Here is a 16,014-nt window from a genome sequence, read left to right as displayed (position 1 = left end):
GACCCTTCATCATTTTTCTGATGACGGGTCTAGGCCCGAAACGTCAGCCTTCCTGCTCCTCTGATGCTGCTTGGCCTGCTGTGTTCATCCAGCTCTACACCTTGTTATCTCAGATTTTCCAGCATCCACAGTTCCTACTATCTCTGAAGGAATTGAAATCATTCTTTTTTTAAGTGATCCTGTAAGTTTTCTCCCTATTTGCTTCCAGTAGTACCCTGGAGGATAGTCTTGGAGTACTGGAACTTCCAATCTTGGAAGGTTGGCAACCCTAGATTAATCTAGTGCCAGAACGACAATTTGTTTTAACCCTTTTCTGTTTAAACATAATGGTGAATCTGGAAGATTTTGTTGGCCCTACAAGGAAACCATGGCTCTTCCTTTCATCTGTGTTTCTTTCCCTTCCTGTGTCGTCTGATCCCTCTCAGTGTTCTCCTGCTACCCAAATGCAGTCAATTAACTGACCGCGCTGTTTGCTTTTTTTCAGAAAGTCAATAACGTCTAAGGAGAGTCACTCGTTGCCTTTCCCAGTCCCTGCAGCTCAGAAAAAGCTTGATCATTAGTCACTTTATAGACCTACGTCAATGAAAAAAAAGTTTGTCATGTAAAATTTAGGGATTGCTGAGAAAAAGAGACATACTGGCGCAGATTAAGGTAGAATTCAGAAGTGCCAAATTTCAAAGGGAGCAGCAATTTATATAACTGAAAGAAAGGCATATTTTGTCAAAGCTTTTTAATCTTGCATTCATCATGAAATTCCCAAGAATCCAGTGTTAGGGGAACATTATTTTACACTATACGAGGAGAGAATACTGACAGCTTCCCAAGATGACTCTGTTTGGTACTGGCTTTGTAACAGAGACTGCACCAGACAGAAGATGTGTGACAGATAATTGCCGAACATTGTTTAAACTTAAACCAGGCAGGTTGATTCTGATTGGCCGAGGCATAGCCCTGGTGAATGAAGCAGTAAATGCTGTCACTTATTTTAAGTTCAAACAGTGCAATGTGTACACATGTTCCTTCCATCTGTAAAGAACATTGCCTGTGTTTATATGTTGCTTCCAGTCCATGCAAAGCCACATTGCGAACTGACTGACAATCTTAAATTGTTTATCTATTTAATTCTTACCACATTTGAGATTATTTAGCAAATGCAGTCTAATTTCAGAATCATGTTAGGTACAATGCTGTATTATGGGTTTTGCAGGCATGGGCTGATTGTTTATGCTCAGCATCTTGCCTGTTGTAAACAGCTAAGGGATATGTTGTTTTGATATAATCCAACAGCCCCTGCAACTTATGACTTACATACCTGGCACCACACTGGCACTGAAATTAATATACTACGTTACTGCTTTGTATGATAGGCAGAACATGTGATACATTCTCTATGGCAGTGTCTCTGCCAATCAATTTGCACTCTCTTCCAAAGTACAAAGTGATTTTCTGTCGTACATTGGTATTTCTTGTTCAGATGTGATGAGTGGAAGAGGAAAGGGTTTTGACAAAGTGTTTTTTCAAACCAATACTCAAAGTGCTGCGCTGCCAAATTACAAATTATATAGCATGGGAAAACAATGCTGATTGGTGAGCAAATTGAGTCTGATTCATCAAGGCGTTGCTATGGAAAATACACCAGAGAACTAGTTCCCCCAATATTTTTACTTAAATAAGAAAAAGTAACAAGCAAACCCAATCCTTTTTCTCTGCCGAGGCCAGTCCGTCCCTGTGTGTGTAGTTTATACACATATATCTTCCAGATATCATACGAAAACAGCGGTAAATATATATAATTACATTTTAGATTTCACCTGTGAGCAACGTAAGAATCTCAGGATATTGTATTTTTGCGAAAATTGGGCACAGGCATAGTCCATTCTGCCCCTTAACCATGATCTCTCATTTAATTAGTTCATGCCTGATATTATTAAGTATAAAGGGTGAATCCAGATCATTCAGGCAGCTGTCTCTCAGTGCCTGTGGTTCTCTGAGTACATTGCCGCACACTTCCCACAAAGCTGTCATGAATTAGGTGCATGCCACTCCAGCCTACACAATCATTAACACCATCACAGTCCTCGGCCACACTATCACCGCAAGCTGAATGACATAAGGTTGTTCACAGTCTCATACAGATGGGCTACATTTGCACAGTGGTAGATGATACACTACCCATCTGGTGCATTTTTGCTGTCCCTTTGTGGAAGAGCAGACCATTCAGCCCCTTGAGCTAGTTCTGCCATTCATTTGGATCATAGCTGATGTTTACCTAAACCCCATCTACCACAGTTCATTACAATTAACGCCTTTGCCGAAATAAAACAAAAATCACTTTCAGATTTAATATTTTCAGTTCGCCCTTAGGTCTGGTGAAGATACAGTTCCAGATTTCCATCACCTTTGCTTATGACATCAACCCTGAATACCTCAGCTTGCATTTTGAGGTTATGGCCCCTTATTCTCCAATTCTAGCCCCTTGTTAATTTTAATTGTTCTACCATCAGCTATTGTGCCTTCAGCTGCCCAGGCTCTAAGCTTTGGAATTCCTTTAGTAAACATTCCACCTCTTTACCTTGCCTCCTCTAACAAACTCTTATAAAACCTTTCACTTCGAACAAGCTTGTGGTCATCTGCTCTAATTGTAGCAGAATGAGAATGGACATGATCACAAGATGTTGATGTCTACCATGAAAGTATAGAGACAGCAGCAATCTCGTGCAAGAGTGTGTGAAGAAGGGACGGTAGAGTGTATACGAGTGACCGATGTATTTGCAGAGATGTGTGTGTGTACAATAGAATAGAATCCACAGAATCCCTACAATGCAGAAACAGGCCATTTGGCCAAACAAGTCCACACTGACCCTCCAAATAGCATCCCACCAAGAGTCACACCCCCTACCCTATCTCTATAACCCTGCATTTCTCATAGTTAATCCACCTAACCTACACATCTCGAGACACTACACGCAATTTAGTACGGACAATCCATCTAACCTGCACATCTTTGGACTTTGGGAGGAAACCCACACTGGCACAGGGAGAATGTGCAAACTCCACACAGACAGTCACCCGATGCTGGAATCAAACCCGGGTCCCTGGCACTGTGAGGCGGCAGTGCTAACCACTGAGCCACTGTGCCGAAATTGGTTAACAGAGCCCCCTAGAATCAGACAGTAGTCACTCTTAAGTAAGTGGAAACAGAGGCCACAAAGTTGCAAGAGAAGATAAGGTTTGCCGTCTCTCCAGAGTGCACTTCAGAACCTCAGCCACAAGTCTTGTGGCAACATAAACCACTAATATGCCTTTAAGTTCCTCAGTGTTCAATTTCATCTTATAAACCTCCTGTGAGATGCCTTGGAATGTGATATATGTCATGTCATACATGACTGTTGTCTTTGTCAATAAGTAGAAAGGAAAGGACTTAATCATAAGATTTACAGGGCAATAAGGCATTTACGCCTTTCTTAGTAACTTCAGTCACAATTTCTTCCCATCTACTACTTTGTGTGCAATTGTTTTTTCCTCTTGTTTTGCTTAGACATGTGATCTGAATCTGAAGCCCATTCCTGAAAGATTTTGTATCTCTGATCCAAGATGAATACTTGGTCCTGTGGAGCTTAGTCCATTGCTCATCACTGGCCAGTGTCTTAGAATGGACATCTTCAAGAAACCAAACAAGAAAATAATATGAAAACAGAGGAGGGAAATTACAGATAGCTACAGGACTACCTCCTTCAACATGCGTATCTACTTGTGTTCCCAACACGAATATATACCAGCCTAAAGCCACCTCAAAACTGTCTTTGTGTTGGACTATAATTCAGCATTGACCAGTACTTCAGAGATGGCAGACAGATATAGCAAACTGTCCTACACAGACTGTAACAGGTTTACAGAAAATTACACAAAATTCAAGAATCAAATCCAAAATTAAGTTGTTCTGGGAGTTATGCCAAAAGATGGAGAGAATTCTAAGTTACAAAGAAATAACAAAAACTATCAAAGCACTCCAGAGAAATGTTACTTCTCCTTACTCCAAACAGTAACAGACATTTCCTTCTGATTCTAAGGCAGTAATTTAATGGCAGAGATTTTAACGATAAATGTTTATAAGTTCATAATGTAATTTGGACCTTTTCACATGATTGCAAAATTCACAAAGTCTGCTCACTTAGATCTACCATTTCTATATAAACTCAGATTTGCCTGTTCATTATTCCCTCTGCAGAGTGTGTAAATAAAACAGGCTGAAGGGCAGCTGCCTAGTATTGGGATTACAATGTTCTGACTTCCCTTTGATTGTTTTTATTAACGATTTAGATAAGGGCATAGAAAGTTATGTATCCAAATTTGCTGATGACACAAAAGTTAGGCAGCACTGTAGACAATGTAGAGAATAGCATAAATTTACAATGGGATATTGATTGCCTAAGTGAATGGGAAAAACTGCGGCAGACAGAGTTCAATGTAAGTGTGAGGTTATCCATTTTGCATCAACTACGGCTAGATCAAGGTACTTTCTAGATGGTATGAACTTAAATACAGTGGATGTCCAAAGAGACTTGGGAGTTCAAGTGCATAGATCTTTAAAAATATCACAACCAGGTCCAGAACATAACAAAAAAGACTAATGAAATGCTGGCTTCTACATCTGGAAGGCTGGAAAATGAAGCTGCAAAGGTTATCCTGATCAGATCTCCCTTGGAGTACTCTGAGGTGACCTGGGCACCACAACTTAGAAAGAGTATACTGGCTTTGGAGGGCAGGTTTACAAGAAGGATACCTGGATTTAAGGGGTTATGTTACAATGAAAGCATATATAAATTAGGACTTTTTTCTCTAGAATTTACAAGGTCAAGGGGTGATCAGATCAAAGTCTTCAAAATGTTAACAGGAAAAGGTAGATAAACTATTTCCACTGGTTGGTGATTCTAGGTCTAGTGGGCATAGTCTGAGAACTAGGACCAGACCATTCAGGAGCGATGTTAGGAAGCACTTCTACACACAAAGGGTGGTAGATGTTTAGAATTCTCTTCCACAAACACAGCGGATACTAGAGCAGTTGTTAATTTTAAATCTGAGATTTTTGTTAAGGTGAGGTGCTAAGGGATTTGGGCCAAAGGCAGGTATATAGAATTAGGTTAAGATCAGCCATGATCTTAGTGAATGATGGAACAGGCTCAAGGGGCTGAATGGCCTACTCCTGTTCCTATGTTCCTATTGTCAGACACACAAAAGCCCCAAGCAAATGCACATGCAGCTGAGCTTTCCATGGAGATGAATATTCTCTATTTATCCTCCTTTTCTCACTTTGCTCTCATCTGCGTCTCTTCTTTTTCACCTCCACTAAAGGGAAGCTGCTTGCAGGCCAAAGCCAATTCCAGCCTTGGTACAAATGACCAGCCAGCTTTCATCTCCTGTTTTGCATTCTTTGTGTATAAGGGGTTGGGATCAGGACAACGTTCAATTTCTGAGGGAGTACAAATTGGGTGAGAGCGAAATGACTGCATCTTGTTTCACCTGTCCCATTCTCTTTTACGCGTAAGTGCGTGGGATATAGTGCTGGGTGGATAATAAATGGTGGATCAACCGATGTCCTTTTTGTGGCTTTGCCAATGCTGCATTTTAACCAACCTCCCATTCCACCCTGCTCTGCTCTTTCCCTTTGCTGCCAAATGGGACCTGATTCATCTCAAAATAGGCAAGTCTTGGCCTTCTGGTTCCCAGAGATTCTAACTCTAATCGCTGGTCACTAGTGCAATCTTACTCTTAACTAGGACTGAAGTAAGCAAGGTTAGGTGTTGAAAACCTACAAATGACCTCAGCAACATTGATCTGGGGAAGGAATTCTAGCAGAATCCCGTTCCCTTGCGAATGTGCCTTTGTAAAGAAGGGTCTGGAGACAGATGTAATGAATTCTCCTGAGCAGCTCTGTGATGTAGGACTCTGTTCCCCAGGACACACACCGAGACAAACATGAGCTGCATGTGAATGAGCATCCAATCGGTCAAAGACCCTCTTTGGTCTAATGAAAACCTACGGGTCTTCCAGTGCACAGAGTGGTCCTCAACCAAATGTTGCTGACCGGCACATTCCAAGGTCCTGGACCAAGTGCTGAGGGATGCACTAAAGCTTAGGTCAGCTGCTGCAAAAGCACACTGGGGAAAGGTCACTGTCTAAGGCCTTTCAGCCATTGAGTACCAAGGGGCTAGAAGAAGTGGAATTCCTTGGCACCTCATGAAGAATGTACACTGTGAATCAAGAAGATTGAAAACATACTGACGTGAAATATGTTGTGATAAGAAATTTGATTACATTGATCGCTCTTTCTGTAATTTGTAATGTAAAATATTTCGCCCTCATGCTGCATGCCTGATGGACAACATATCAGATAAATACAAAGACTATTACAATCATACATGTCCTGAATTCTATGGCAAATTCTGCAGTAAAAAAACTTGAAATGTTTTTGCTTACATTTTTTTTATAAATGAAGCATATTTTAAGAAAAAATAATTTCAGCACCATTGAATCAGTACAGCAGTTGAGGAGGCCAGTCTGCCCATTAGGTCTGTGCTGGATGTCTGAAAGAGCAGTTCCCATTCTCGGCTTTCCTAATCACCCTGTAAATTTATTTCCTTAAGACCCAAACTGAGCCCAGGTTTTCACCCCAGACTATTGCAAGGGAACCCTTATGGATAGTCTGAAGTGGTGAACAATGTGTGACAACAGATTGTTGTAAAGTTGTGAAGGCTGTAACGGTGGCACAGCCAATCAATAGTTACTTTCTACGCGCGCACCTTCATCTACTCGATCATCTTGGCAGCCATAGGAAGACATCAATAAAAATACATCCAAATATGTAGCAAACCTAAAAATTAACATGATTTTCTTAAATAAATACTGTAGGAAATGTAAATTCCAGCACTAAGCAGTGCACAATGATCTTATTCCATTTCTACAGTTAATGGTAAGGCCCTTCGGGGGTGTTGTCGAACAGAGAGACCTAGGGGTCCAGGTACATAGCTCCCTTGGAAATGGTGTCACAGGTAGACAGGGTGGTGAAGAAGGCATTTGGCATGCTTGCCTTCATTGGTCACAGCACTGAGTGTAGGAGTTGGTACATCATGTTGCGGTTGTAAAGGACATTGGTGTGGCCACTTTGGGAGTGCTACATACAGTTCTGGTCATCCTGCCGTAGGAAGAATATGATCAAATTTAAAAGAGTTCAGCAAACATTTACAAAGATGTTACCGGGACTGCAGGGAAGAGACTGGATAGACTGGGACGTTTTCCCAGGAACTGAAGTTGAGGGGGTGACCTTATAGAGGTTTATAAAATCATGAGGGGCATAGATAAGGTGAATGGCAAAGGTCTTTTCCCCAGGGTAGGGGAGTTCAAAACTAGAGGGCATAGGTTTAAGGTGAGAGGAGAAAGATTTAAAAGGGACCTGAGGGGCAACTTTTTCACACAAAGGGTGGGTCATATAAGGAACAAGCTGCCAGAGGAAGTGGCAGAGGCAGGTACAGTCACAACATTTAAAAGACATTTGGACAGGTACATGGATAGGAAAGATTTAGACGGATATAGGCCAAACGCAGGCTAATTGTTTGGGAAAACTGGTCGGCAAGGACAAGCTGGACCGAAGGGTCCATTTCCCAGCCGTGTGACTCTCTGACTCAATGCTATTTTGTACGGAGGTGTTGTGTTATCCACAAAACTCCCTAGAATACTTCCTTTCAGATATTATTGGACTAACTCACCTCTGGGTAGAGAAAAGAGCAGGATACGTTATACGATAACAAGCAGATGATATGGTGTAAACAATGGTGTTTAAAGTGGAATAGTTTACAAATCACAATGTGCAGATTACATAAAAATGTAATATAAATATCTTTAATTAGCCAATACTGAAGACATCTGCCTCTAAATTATAAGTACAGGTGCAATTTACCATAGAATTTAATCATAGAGCACAGAAGGAGAACATTCAGCCCAACATGTCTAGTGATTTCCCTTGAGTGAGGTATACGTTTAAGCCCATATCCCTACTCTTTTCCCATGTCCCATTGCCTTTTGAAGGTCATTGAATCTACATCCAACACCCTGTTAAGATGTTCATTCCAGATCAAAACATAGTGTACACACACCACAGAGTAATTTCCTGCAATCTGCTTAAATGGGTTCAGCTTCACCATCGCCCACACAAGATGCTCTCTCACTGTTACTCCTGTCATTGCCCTCAAGCCCAGAGAAAGTGTTGTTCACAGCACAGCTCATGATACATGTTTTATTCCAATTCACAGAGACAGAAAGAATCCATAAATATCTAGTGTTTATGACATTCTATAATTTTACCTCTGTTCTATTTTTGTTCCACTCCAAACAAAGCGGAGGCAACGAGGTTGAATTAAATCCATCATCAATGATTGCAAATACAAACTGGGCACAGGAAAGAAAAAGCATTTGTGGCTGAGGCAGGCATTCAATGATTTTGTCCTCATTTCAGAATTCTTGCAAATTATGCAGGTGGGTATAGTGGCGTGAGTTTGGGAAGACTGCGGTTCGGCTGAACTAGGGCAAGTTAACAGGCTGTGTGCAAAACTAACTCATTCTCCTTTGCAAACCAAAAGAACTGCGGATGCTGTAAATCAGGAACAAAAACAGAAGTTGCTGGAAAAGCTCAGCAAGTCTGGCAGCATCTGTGAAGAAAAAAATGAGAGTTAACGTTTCGGGTCCGGTGACTCTTCCTCAGAACTGTTCTAAGGAAGGGTCACCGGACCCGAAATGTTAACTCTCATTTTTTTCTTCACAGATGCTGCCAGACCTGCTGTGCTTTTCCAGCAGCTTCTGTTTTTGTTCATTCTCCTTTGCACTTCATCTGCAAATGTCTCACTGAAAATTACAGCACCAAACGACACTGCTCGGCCCATCATGCCTGTGCAAGCTCTCTGAAAGAGAATTCATGCTTCACCCAACAGCTTCAGGATTCAACTGTATTCTCTCCAACACAAAGAACACCAACTCTCATATCCTTAACACTACTCAGCTGTGCTGCCTTTGGCACCTCTGGACTAGACTGTTCCAGTGCTATCCTGGATGGGATTATACCCTCCAATCTTCAGATCATTCCAAACAAGTGGTGGTGCAATGGCCCATTTGTTGTCTTGCTAAAGGGACCAAAATCCTCCAAGTGAGACGTGAGAGTCATAAAGTCACAGAGTTGTACAGCATGGAAACAGACCCTTCCGTTCAACTCGTCCATGCCAACCTGATATCCTAAATTAATCCTATCCCATTTGCCAGCATTTGGCCCATATTTCTTTAAACACATCCTATTCATGTACCCATCCAGATGTCTTTTAAAAGTTGTAATTGTATCAGTCTCCACCACTTCCTGTGGCAGCTCATTCCATACACGCACCATCCTCTGTGTGAAAAAGTTGCCCCTTAGGTCCCTTTTAAATCTTTCCCCTCTCAGCTTAAACCTATGCCCTCTAGTTTTGGACTCCCCTACCCTGGGGAAAAGACATTGACTATTTACCCTCTCCAGCCCCTCATGATTTTATAAACCTCTAGAAGGTCACCCCTCAGCCTCCAATGCTCCAGGGAAAATAGCCCCAGCCTATTCAGCATCTCTCTATAGCTCAAACCCTCCAATCCCAGCTACATCCTTTTAAATCTTTTCTGAACCCTTTTGAGTTTAACAACATCTTTCCTATAGCAGGGAGACCAGAATTGAATGCAGTATTTTAAAAGTGGCCTAACCGATGTCCTATACAGCCACAACACGACCTCCCAACTTCTATATTCAATGCTCCGACCAATAAAGGGCAGTGTCCCAAATGCCTTCTTCACTATCCTGAAACAAAACAAAATTGTAAAAAGCATTGGGTGTGAGTAACAATCCATTTTCCTCAAGTCGATCAAATAGCAGAAGGAAAGGGATGGGAAAGGCTTCTGAACACAATCAGGTGGATGCTGAGACTGCGACAAACACCACTATATATCTTGCTACTTCTCATAAAGACAAGCTAGCACATTGCTCATTCAGAACTTGGCAAACCTATCCTGAAAAACATTTTTTTTCAAAAAAAAAGCACTGAAACACACAAAGAACTGCAGATGCTGGAAATCAGAAACAAAAACAGAAATTGTTGGAAAAGTTCAGCAGATCTGGCATCATCTTTGGAGAGAAATCAGGGTTATTGTTTCGGATCTAGTGACCCTTAGAACCCATCAAAACAAACATCCTGGTCACAGAAACCAAGTCAGTACATACAGAGCACTATTTGAAAGAAAAATATCACTCCAACATTTTGGTCATTCTACTTAAACGTTCTTGCCCAAAACATGAATCAGACAGTTTTTTGTTACCGTAGGCCCTCACAATTGTTTTGATCGCTTTTAAAAGCGCAACTGTATTAACTTATGATGTAGATAACAAGGTGCAGGGCTGGATGAACACAGCAGGCCAAGCAGCATCAGAGGAGCAGGAAGGCTGACGTTTCGGGCCTAGACCCTTCTTCAGAAATGGGGGAGGGGAAGGGGGTTCTGAAATAAATAGGGAGAGAGGGGGAGGCGGATAGAAGATGGATAGAGGAGAAGATAGGTGGAGAGGAGACAGACAGGTCAAAGAGGCGGGAATGGAGCCAGTAAAGGTGAGTGTAGGTGGGGAGGTAGGGAGGAGATAGGTCAGTCCAGGGAGGACGGACAGGTCAAGGGGGCGGGATGAGGTTAGTAGGTAGGAGATGGGGATGGGGCTTGAGGAGGGAGGAGCGGATAGGTGGGAGGAAGGACAGGTTAGGGAGGCAGGGACAAGCTGGGCTGGTTTTGGGATGCAGTCGGGGGAGGGGAGATTTTGAAGTTTGTGACTCCCACAGCTACCTAGAATACACCTCCTCCCACCCACCTTCCTGCAAAAATGTCATCCCCTATTCCCAACTCCTTCGTCTCCGCCGCATCTGCTCCCAGGGTGAGGCATTCCACTCCCGTATATCTCAGATGTCCTCGTTTTTCAAGGACCGCAACTTCCCCCCGGCAGTGGTCGAGAACGCCCTCGACCGTGTCTCCTGCATTTCCCGCAACTCATCCCTCACACCCCCTCCCCGCAATAACAACCAAAACAGAATTCCCCTCGTCCTCACGTACCACCCCACCAATTTCGGATCCAACGCATCATCCTCCGACACTTCCGCCATCTGCAACCTGACCCCACCACCAAAGATATTTTTCCCTCCCCACCCTTATCTGCTTTCCGGAGGGACCACTCTCTCCGTGACACCCTTGTCCGCTCCACACTCCCCTCCAGCTCCTCCACACCCGGCACTTTTCCCTGCAACCGCAGGAAGTGCTACACCTGCCCCCATACCTCCTCCCTCACCCCCATCCCAGGCCCCAAGAAGACTTTCCACATCAAGCAGACGTTCACCTTCACATCTGCCAATGTGGTATACTGCATCCGCTGTTCCTGTTGTGGCCTCCTCTACATCGGGGAAACCAAGCGGAGGTTTGGGGACCGCTTTGCAGAACACCTAGGCTCGGTTTGCACTAAACAACTGCACCTCCCAGTTGCGAATCATTTCAACTCCCCCTCCCATTCCTCAGACGACATGTCCATCCTGGGCCTCCTGCAGTGCCACAACGATGCTACCCGAAGATTGCAGGAACGCCAACTCATATTCCACTTGGGAACCCTGCAGCCCAATGGTATCAATGTGGACTTCACAAGCTTCAAAATCTCCCCTCCCCCTACAGCATCCCAAAACCAGCCCAGCTCATCCCCGTCTCCCTAACTTGTCCTTCCTCCCACCTATCCCTGCCTCCCACCTCAAGCCCCACCCCCATCTCCTACCTACTAACCTCATCCCGCCCCCTTGACCTGTCCATCCTCCCTGGACTGACCTATCCCCTTCCTAACTCCCCACCTACACTCACCTTTACTGGCTCCATCCCCGCCTCTTTGACCTGTTTGTTTCCTCTCCACCTATCTTCTCCTCTATCCATCTTCTATCCGTCTCCCCCTCTCTCCCTATTTATTTCAGAACCCCCATTCCCCTCCTCCATTTCTGAAGAAGGGTCTAGGCCTGAAACGTCAGACTTCCTGCTCCTCTGATGCTGCTTGGCCTGCTGTGTTCATCCACCTCTACACCTTGTTATATCAGATTCTCCAGCATCTGCAGTTCCTACTGTCTCTAACTTATGATGTAAGTCTTTGGCGAGCCCTGTTTCAGAGCGGACACCTCCTCGTGTCATATTATACAAGTTACGATACCGAGAACTTCAGAAAGTTTGCTCATGATTTCAGCCTGAACATTTAGAGTTACCAGCACGGAAAGAGTTAAGATACAGATAGATGCACGGAGTAGGACAGGGGAGAGAGGTGTGTGTGGGTGGAGGAACCAGACTTGCACCTGCATAAGCTTTTACAAATTAACAGCTAAATCTGTATTTATGGCAGTTACAGCACAGACCAGACCCTGAGCGTTGTCTTAAGGTTACAGGTTTTTTTTAAAGAAAACAATGCGGTGGTCTTAATGAAGAGTTGCTGTACATAGCGAGAGAGGGAGAGACAGAGACACACAGACGGACACGCGCATACACACAGAGCAGAGACGTCGAGAAAAATGAACAGGAGACAATTTGTTTTGTGCTCACTATTAGATTATTGCACTCCATATATAGAATTGCAAAATATACCGGCGGCATAAACAATCTTCAAAAATGCAAAACAAAATGCAAAAGAGAAGTTATTGAACAAAATCCGTGCGGAACATGGAAACATAGCAGAATGGTACTGGAATAGGTGGGGAGGGGGGTGGTAGAGAAGAGAGTACAGATGAAATAAACATGCAGGAAAAAGTACAGGCAATGTCTGCAGCATATGGGAACACAACTATAAGATGCGGTTGCTATGCATTTAAAGCAGTGGACGAGGGGAGGAGGGGAATAGATGGCAGCAGGGTGCGAATTAAACGGGAGAGGCAGTGCCTAGTGTTTGCAAGGCGAGGTGTAACAGGTCGGGGCTATACCGCGGAACCGCATCTCACATTCGCCCCTAAAACCAGCCAGAAACTCGAGGCAGTACGCACTGCATGAGGAGCCTGATGTTAAAACAGCCGCAGGACTCCATTAGTGCTCACATATTGAGCAAAGCATCCAAACAAAATACAAGGACAATGAACAATTATTTTCCATCCACACCCAACAATTTGACTCCACAGTTACCTGTATCGGTGGATTGTCAAATACAGCCATCTGTATCTCGTGGGAAGTTGAAGGTGTTCTGGACATGCTGTTTTGTACCATTGGAGACTGCTTAAGTCACAGGTAGCACATTTTTTAAAAAAAGAGTATTATTAATTTCCTTTCCTCTCTGTCTCGCTCCCTATCTACACATACATCTGTATTCGCCAGCCCTTGGTCTTCAAAACGTTCTCCCTCCTTCTCTCTCCATCAGACAATGAATCTGTCGCCCTCCAGCCCAAAGCGTCTCCACCTAACTTGGTTCGATTGATGGAGAATTGAACCAGTTGGAAATGAACGGGCAGCCCGAAGCCTTTGTAACTGGTGCAAGATGTGGGAGATGTACCAATGGCACGAAAGTTGTCGGTGAAGGGTGGGCTTTGCATAATAAAGTTTCAGCACCCCCCACCCTAGCCCCATCCCTCGCCGTATATTCACCTTGCCTTGTAGAGAAAAGGGGTTTTATTTAGTTTAAAGAAAAGAAAAACCTTTGAGACTAAATAGCTGAATCTCAGCTTGCACTGAAACGCGAATCATGTTCAGTCTGCTGTATTCGAGAGGTGGATCACGCTTGGGGAAAATGTGTCATGCAATTCTGTAGTCGCTCCTGACTGAATCCTAAAATCGTGTAATGGACACCTGCTACATTTTCCTCTGATGTTGTGACTAAATTTGCAAAGTTGGCAGGCTTTGCTGATACAGGGTATATTAAGCCTAAGGAGTATTTACACACAGAAATGGGGTATTCTGGTTAAGATGTAGGTGATGCTAGATTCTAAATGTTCATTGAATCCGTACCGTGTGGACGCAGGCCATTCGGCCCTTCGAGCCCACACTGACCCTCCGAAAAGCATCCCACCCGGATCCACCTCCCCCTATAACCCTGCATTTCCCATGGCTAACCCACCTAGCCTGCATACTATAGACCATTTAGCATGCCCAATCCACTCAACCTGCACAGGCAGACATGGGACGAATGTGCAAACCCAGCACAGACAGTCGCCCGAGGCTAGAATCAAATTAAGGTCCCTGGTGCTGTGAGGCAACAGTGCCAACCACTGAGCCACTATGCCACCCCAACGTTGCCATTAAACATTGGCACAGCCTCCATTGTATATCCAGTTAGGAGAACAGAACAAGATAATCTTGGAATGTAGAGCTTCTAAACATAAGAGATCTAAAATATTAGAAATTAGAGTGCCACGGTAACTCACAGGTTGGCACTGCTGCCTCACCAGAGGTACCAGGGACCCAGGTTCGATTCCACCGACCGGCGACTTTCTGTATGGAGTTTGCACGTTCTCCCCATGTCTGTGTGGGTTTCCTCTGGGTGCTCCAGTTTCCTCCCACAGTCCAAAGATGTGCAAGCCCATAGTGTCCAGGGATGTGCAGGCTAGGTGGATTAGCCATTGTTAATATAAGGTTATGGGGATAGGATTGGTGCAGACTCTATGGGCTGAACAGCTTCTATTCGCACTGTAAGGTTTCTATGAACTAATATGACATATATTGTCATTGCCATTACAACAGTAATTCACTATGTCTGGAACATACATTAATTATCATTGCAGCTACAGCAAAGTTGAAATCCTGTTGTTATGTTTTCTGGTTCCCATAGAAAATATCATACTTAGGCTTTCAAAGTTCAGAGCTCCTTGTCTTGTATTCACTCTACCATGCTGCTAGGCTAGAAGTATGTCCAGGTCAGTGTCATGTAACCTGATGCAAGACTCTCCAGTGCAGCCATGAATGTGGCCCACTGGAACACTAATACAAGTAATTGGTTCCTAGTTCTTTATGGATAACACAACCAGCTATGTCTCACATCTTCCTCACCTTCAGTGTCAATAATAAGTACAGCAGGGTAAACATAAAACAGCTGGATACACAGTACAAGAGGATCTCTCTTAGCCCTAAAACCAACCAGACCATCCACTCTGCACAAAAACCTTTCCAGATGTCAATGCAATACAGTGTAGAATCTTAATCCTATTTCCAGGCATTTACCAGCATGATAACTGGACTCCAAAAGAGTACAAATGCAAGCATTATTTGCTCAGAGAATATCGAAGGTTAAGGAATGATTTGATCACAGTTTAAAAGATATTAGGGGAGAAAGGACAGGGTAGATAAAGAGAAAAAAAATTTCCACCAGTGTTTTTGAAACTAGGACTGGGGGACATCATCCAAATATTAGAGCCACACCTTCCAGGAGTGAAACTCGGAAGAACTGCTAGATACAAAGGGTGGTAGAAGTTTGGGAATCATTTCTGGAAGTAGCAATTGATGAAAGATCTGTAATTGAATGTAAAACTGAAATTGACAGACCCTCGTTAATTAAAGGTATTAATGGACACAGGGAAAAGTGGGAATATGGAGTTAGATTGCAGATCAATCACTGAATGATGGAATAGGGCAGAAGGGCTAAATTTCCCATTTCCCAGAATTTGGTGTCATAGGTCCATGCTGCACTGGAAACAATTTGTAATGGCCATTCAGATTTTGCACGCAACCTTTCTAAAGCAGTAAGCAGAAAGGTTGGCTTTCATGACTGCAATTAGCAGGAACCTCTTGTTTTCATCAGCATGTCATGGTTACCCATTAACACCCTGGCCCACTGGAATTGTGTTCATTAATGCAATCTTGTCACTGAAAATGGGGAAATATTATTGTGCAAAATCCCTATATACTTGGCAGCACTCACTGCTTCCTTCAACCTCGGAAGTGTAAAAAAGTTCACTAACATAGCACCCTCAACAAAAACTATTT

The 16,014-nt window shown here is 43.5% G+C and overlaps 1 protein-coding gene across 2 annotated transcripts in view; it reads right to left on the bottom strand.

Moving 5' to 3' along the window:
• cacnb1 (calcium channel, voltage-dependent, beta 1 subunit) overlaps positions 1-13,483 on the bottom strand; it is a 254,622-nt gene extending 241,139 nt beyond the window's left edge. For both annotated transcript variants that reach the window (XM_048614763.1, XM_048614764.1), the window contains exon 1: positions 13,228-13,483. In XM_048614763.1, coding sequence (XP_048470720.1) covers positions 13,228-13,308 — 81 coding nt within the window. In that variant the 5' untranslated portion in view covers positions 13,309-13,483. The remainder of the gene's footprint in view (positions 1-13,227) is intronic.
• Positions 13,484-16,014: the final 2,531 nt, after the last annotated feature.

This window comes from Rhincodon typus, chromosome 30, assembly GCF_021869965.1.
Source record: "Rhincodon typus isolate 14 chromosome 30, sRhiTyp1.1, whole genome shotgun sequence".
In the NCBI taxonomy this organism is placed as follows: domain Eukaryota; kingdom Metazoa; phylum Chordata; class Chondrichthyes; order Orectolobiformes; family Rhincodontidae; genus Rhincodon; species Rhincodon typus.
The sequence above is the reverse complement of the archived record's forward strand: the minus strand, read 5'-3'. Positions and strand labels throughout refer to the sequence as shown.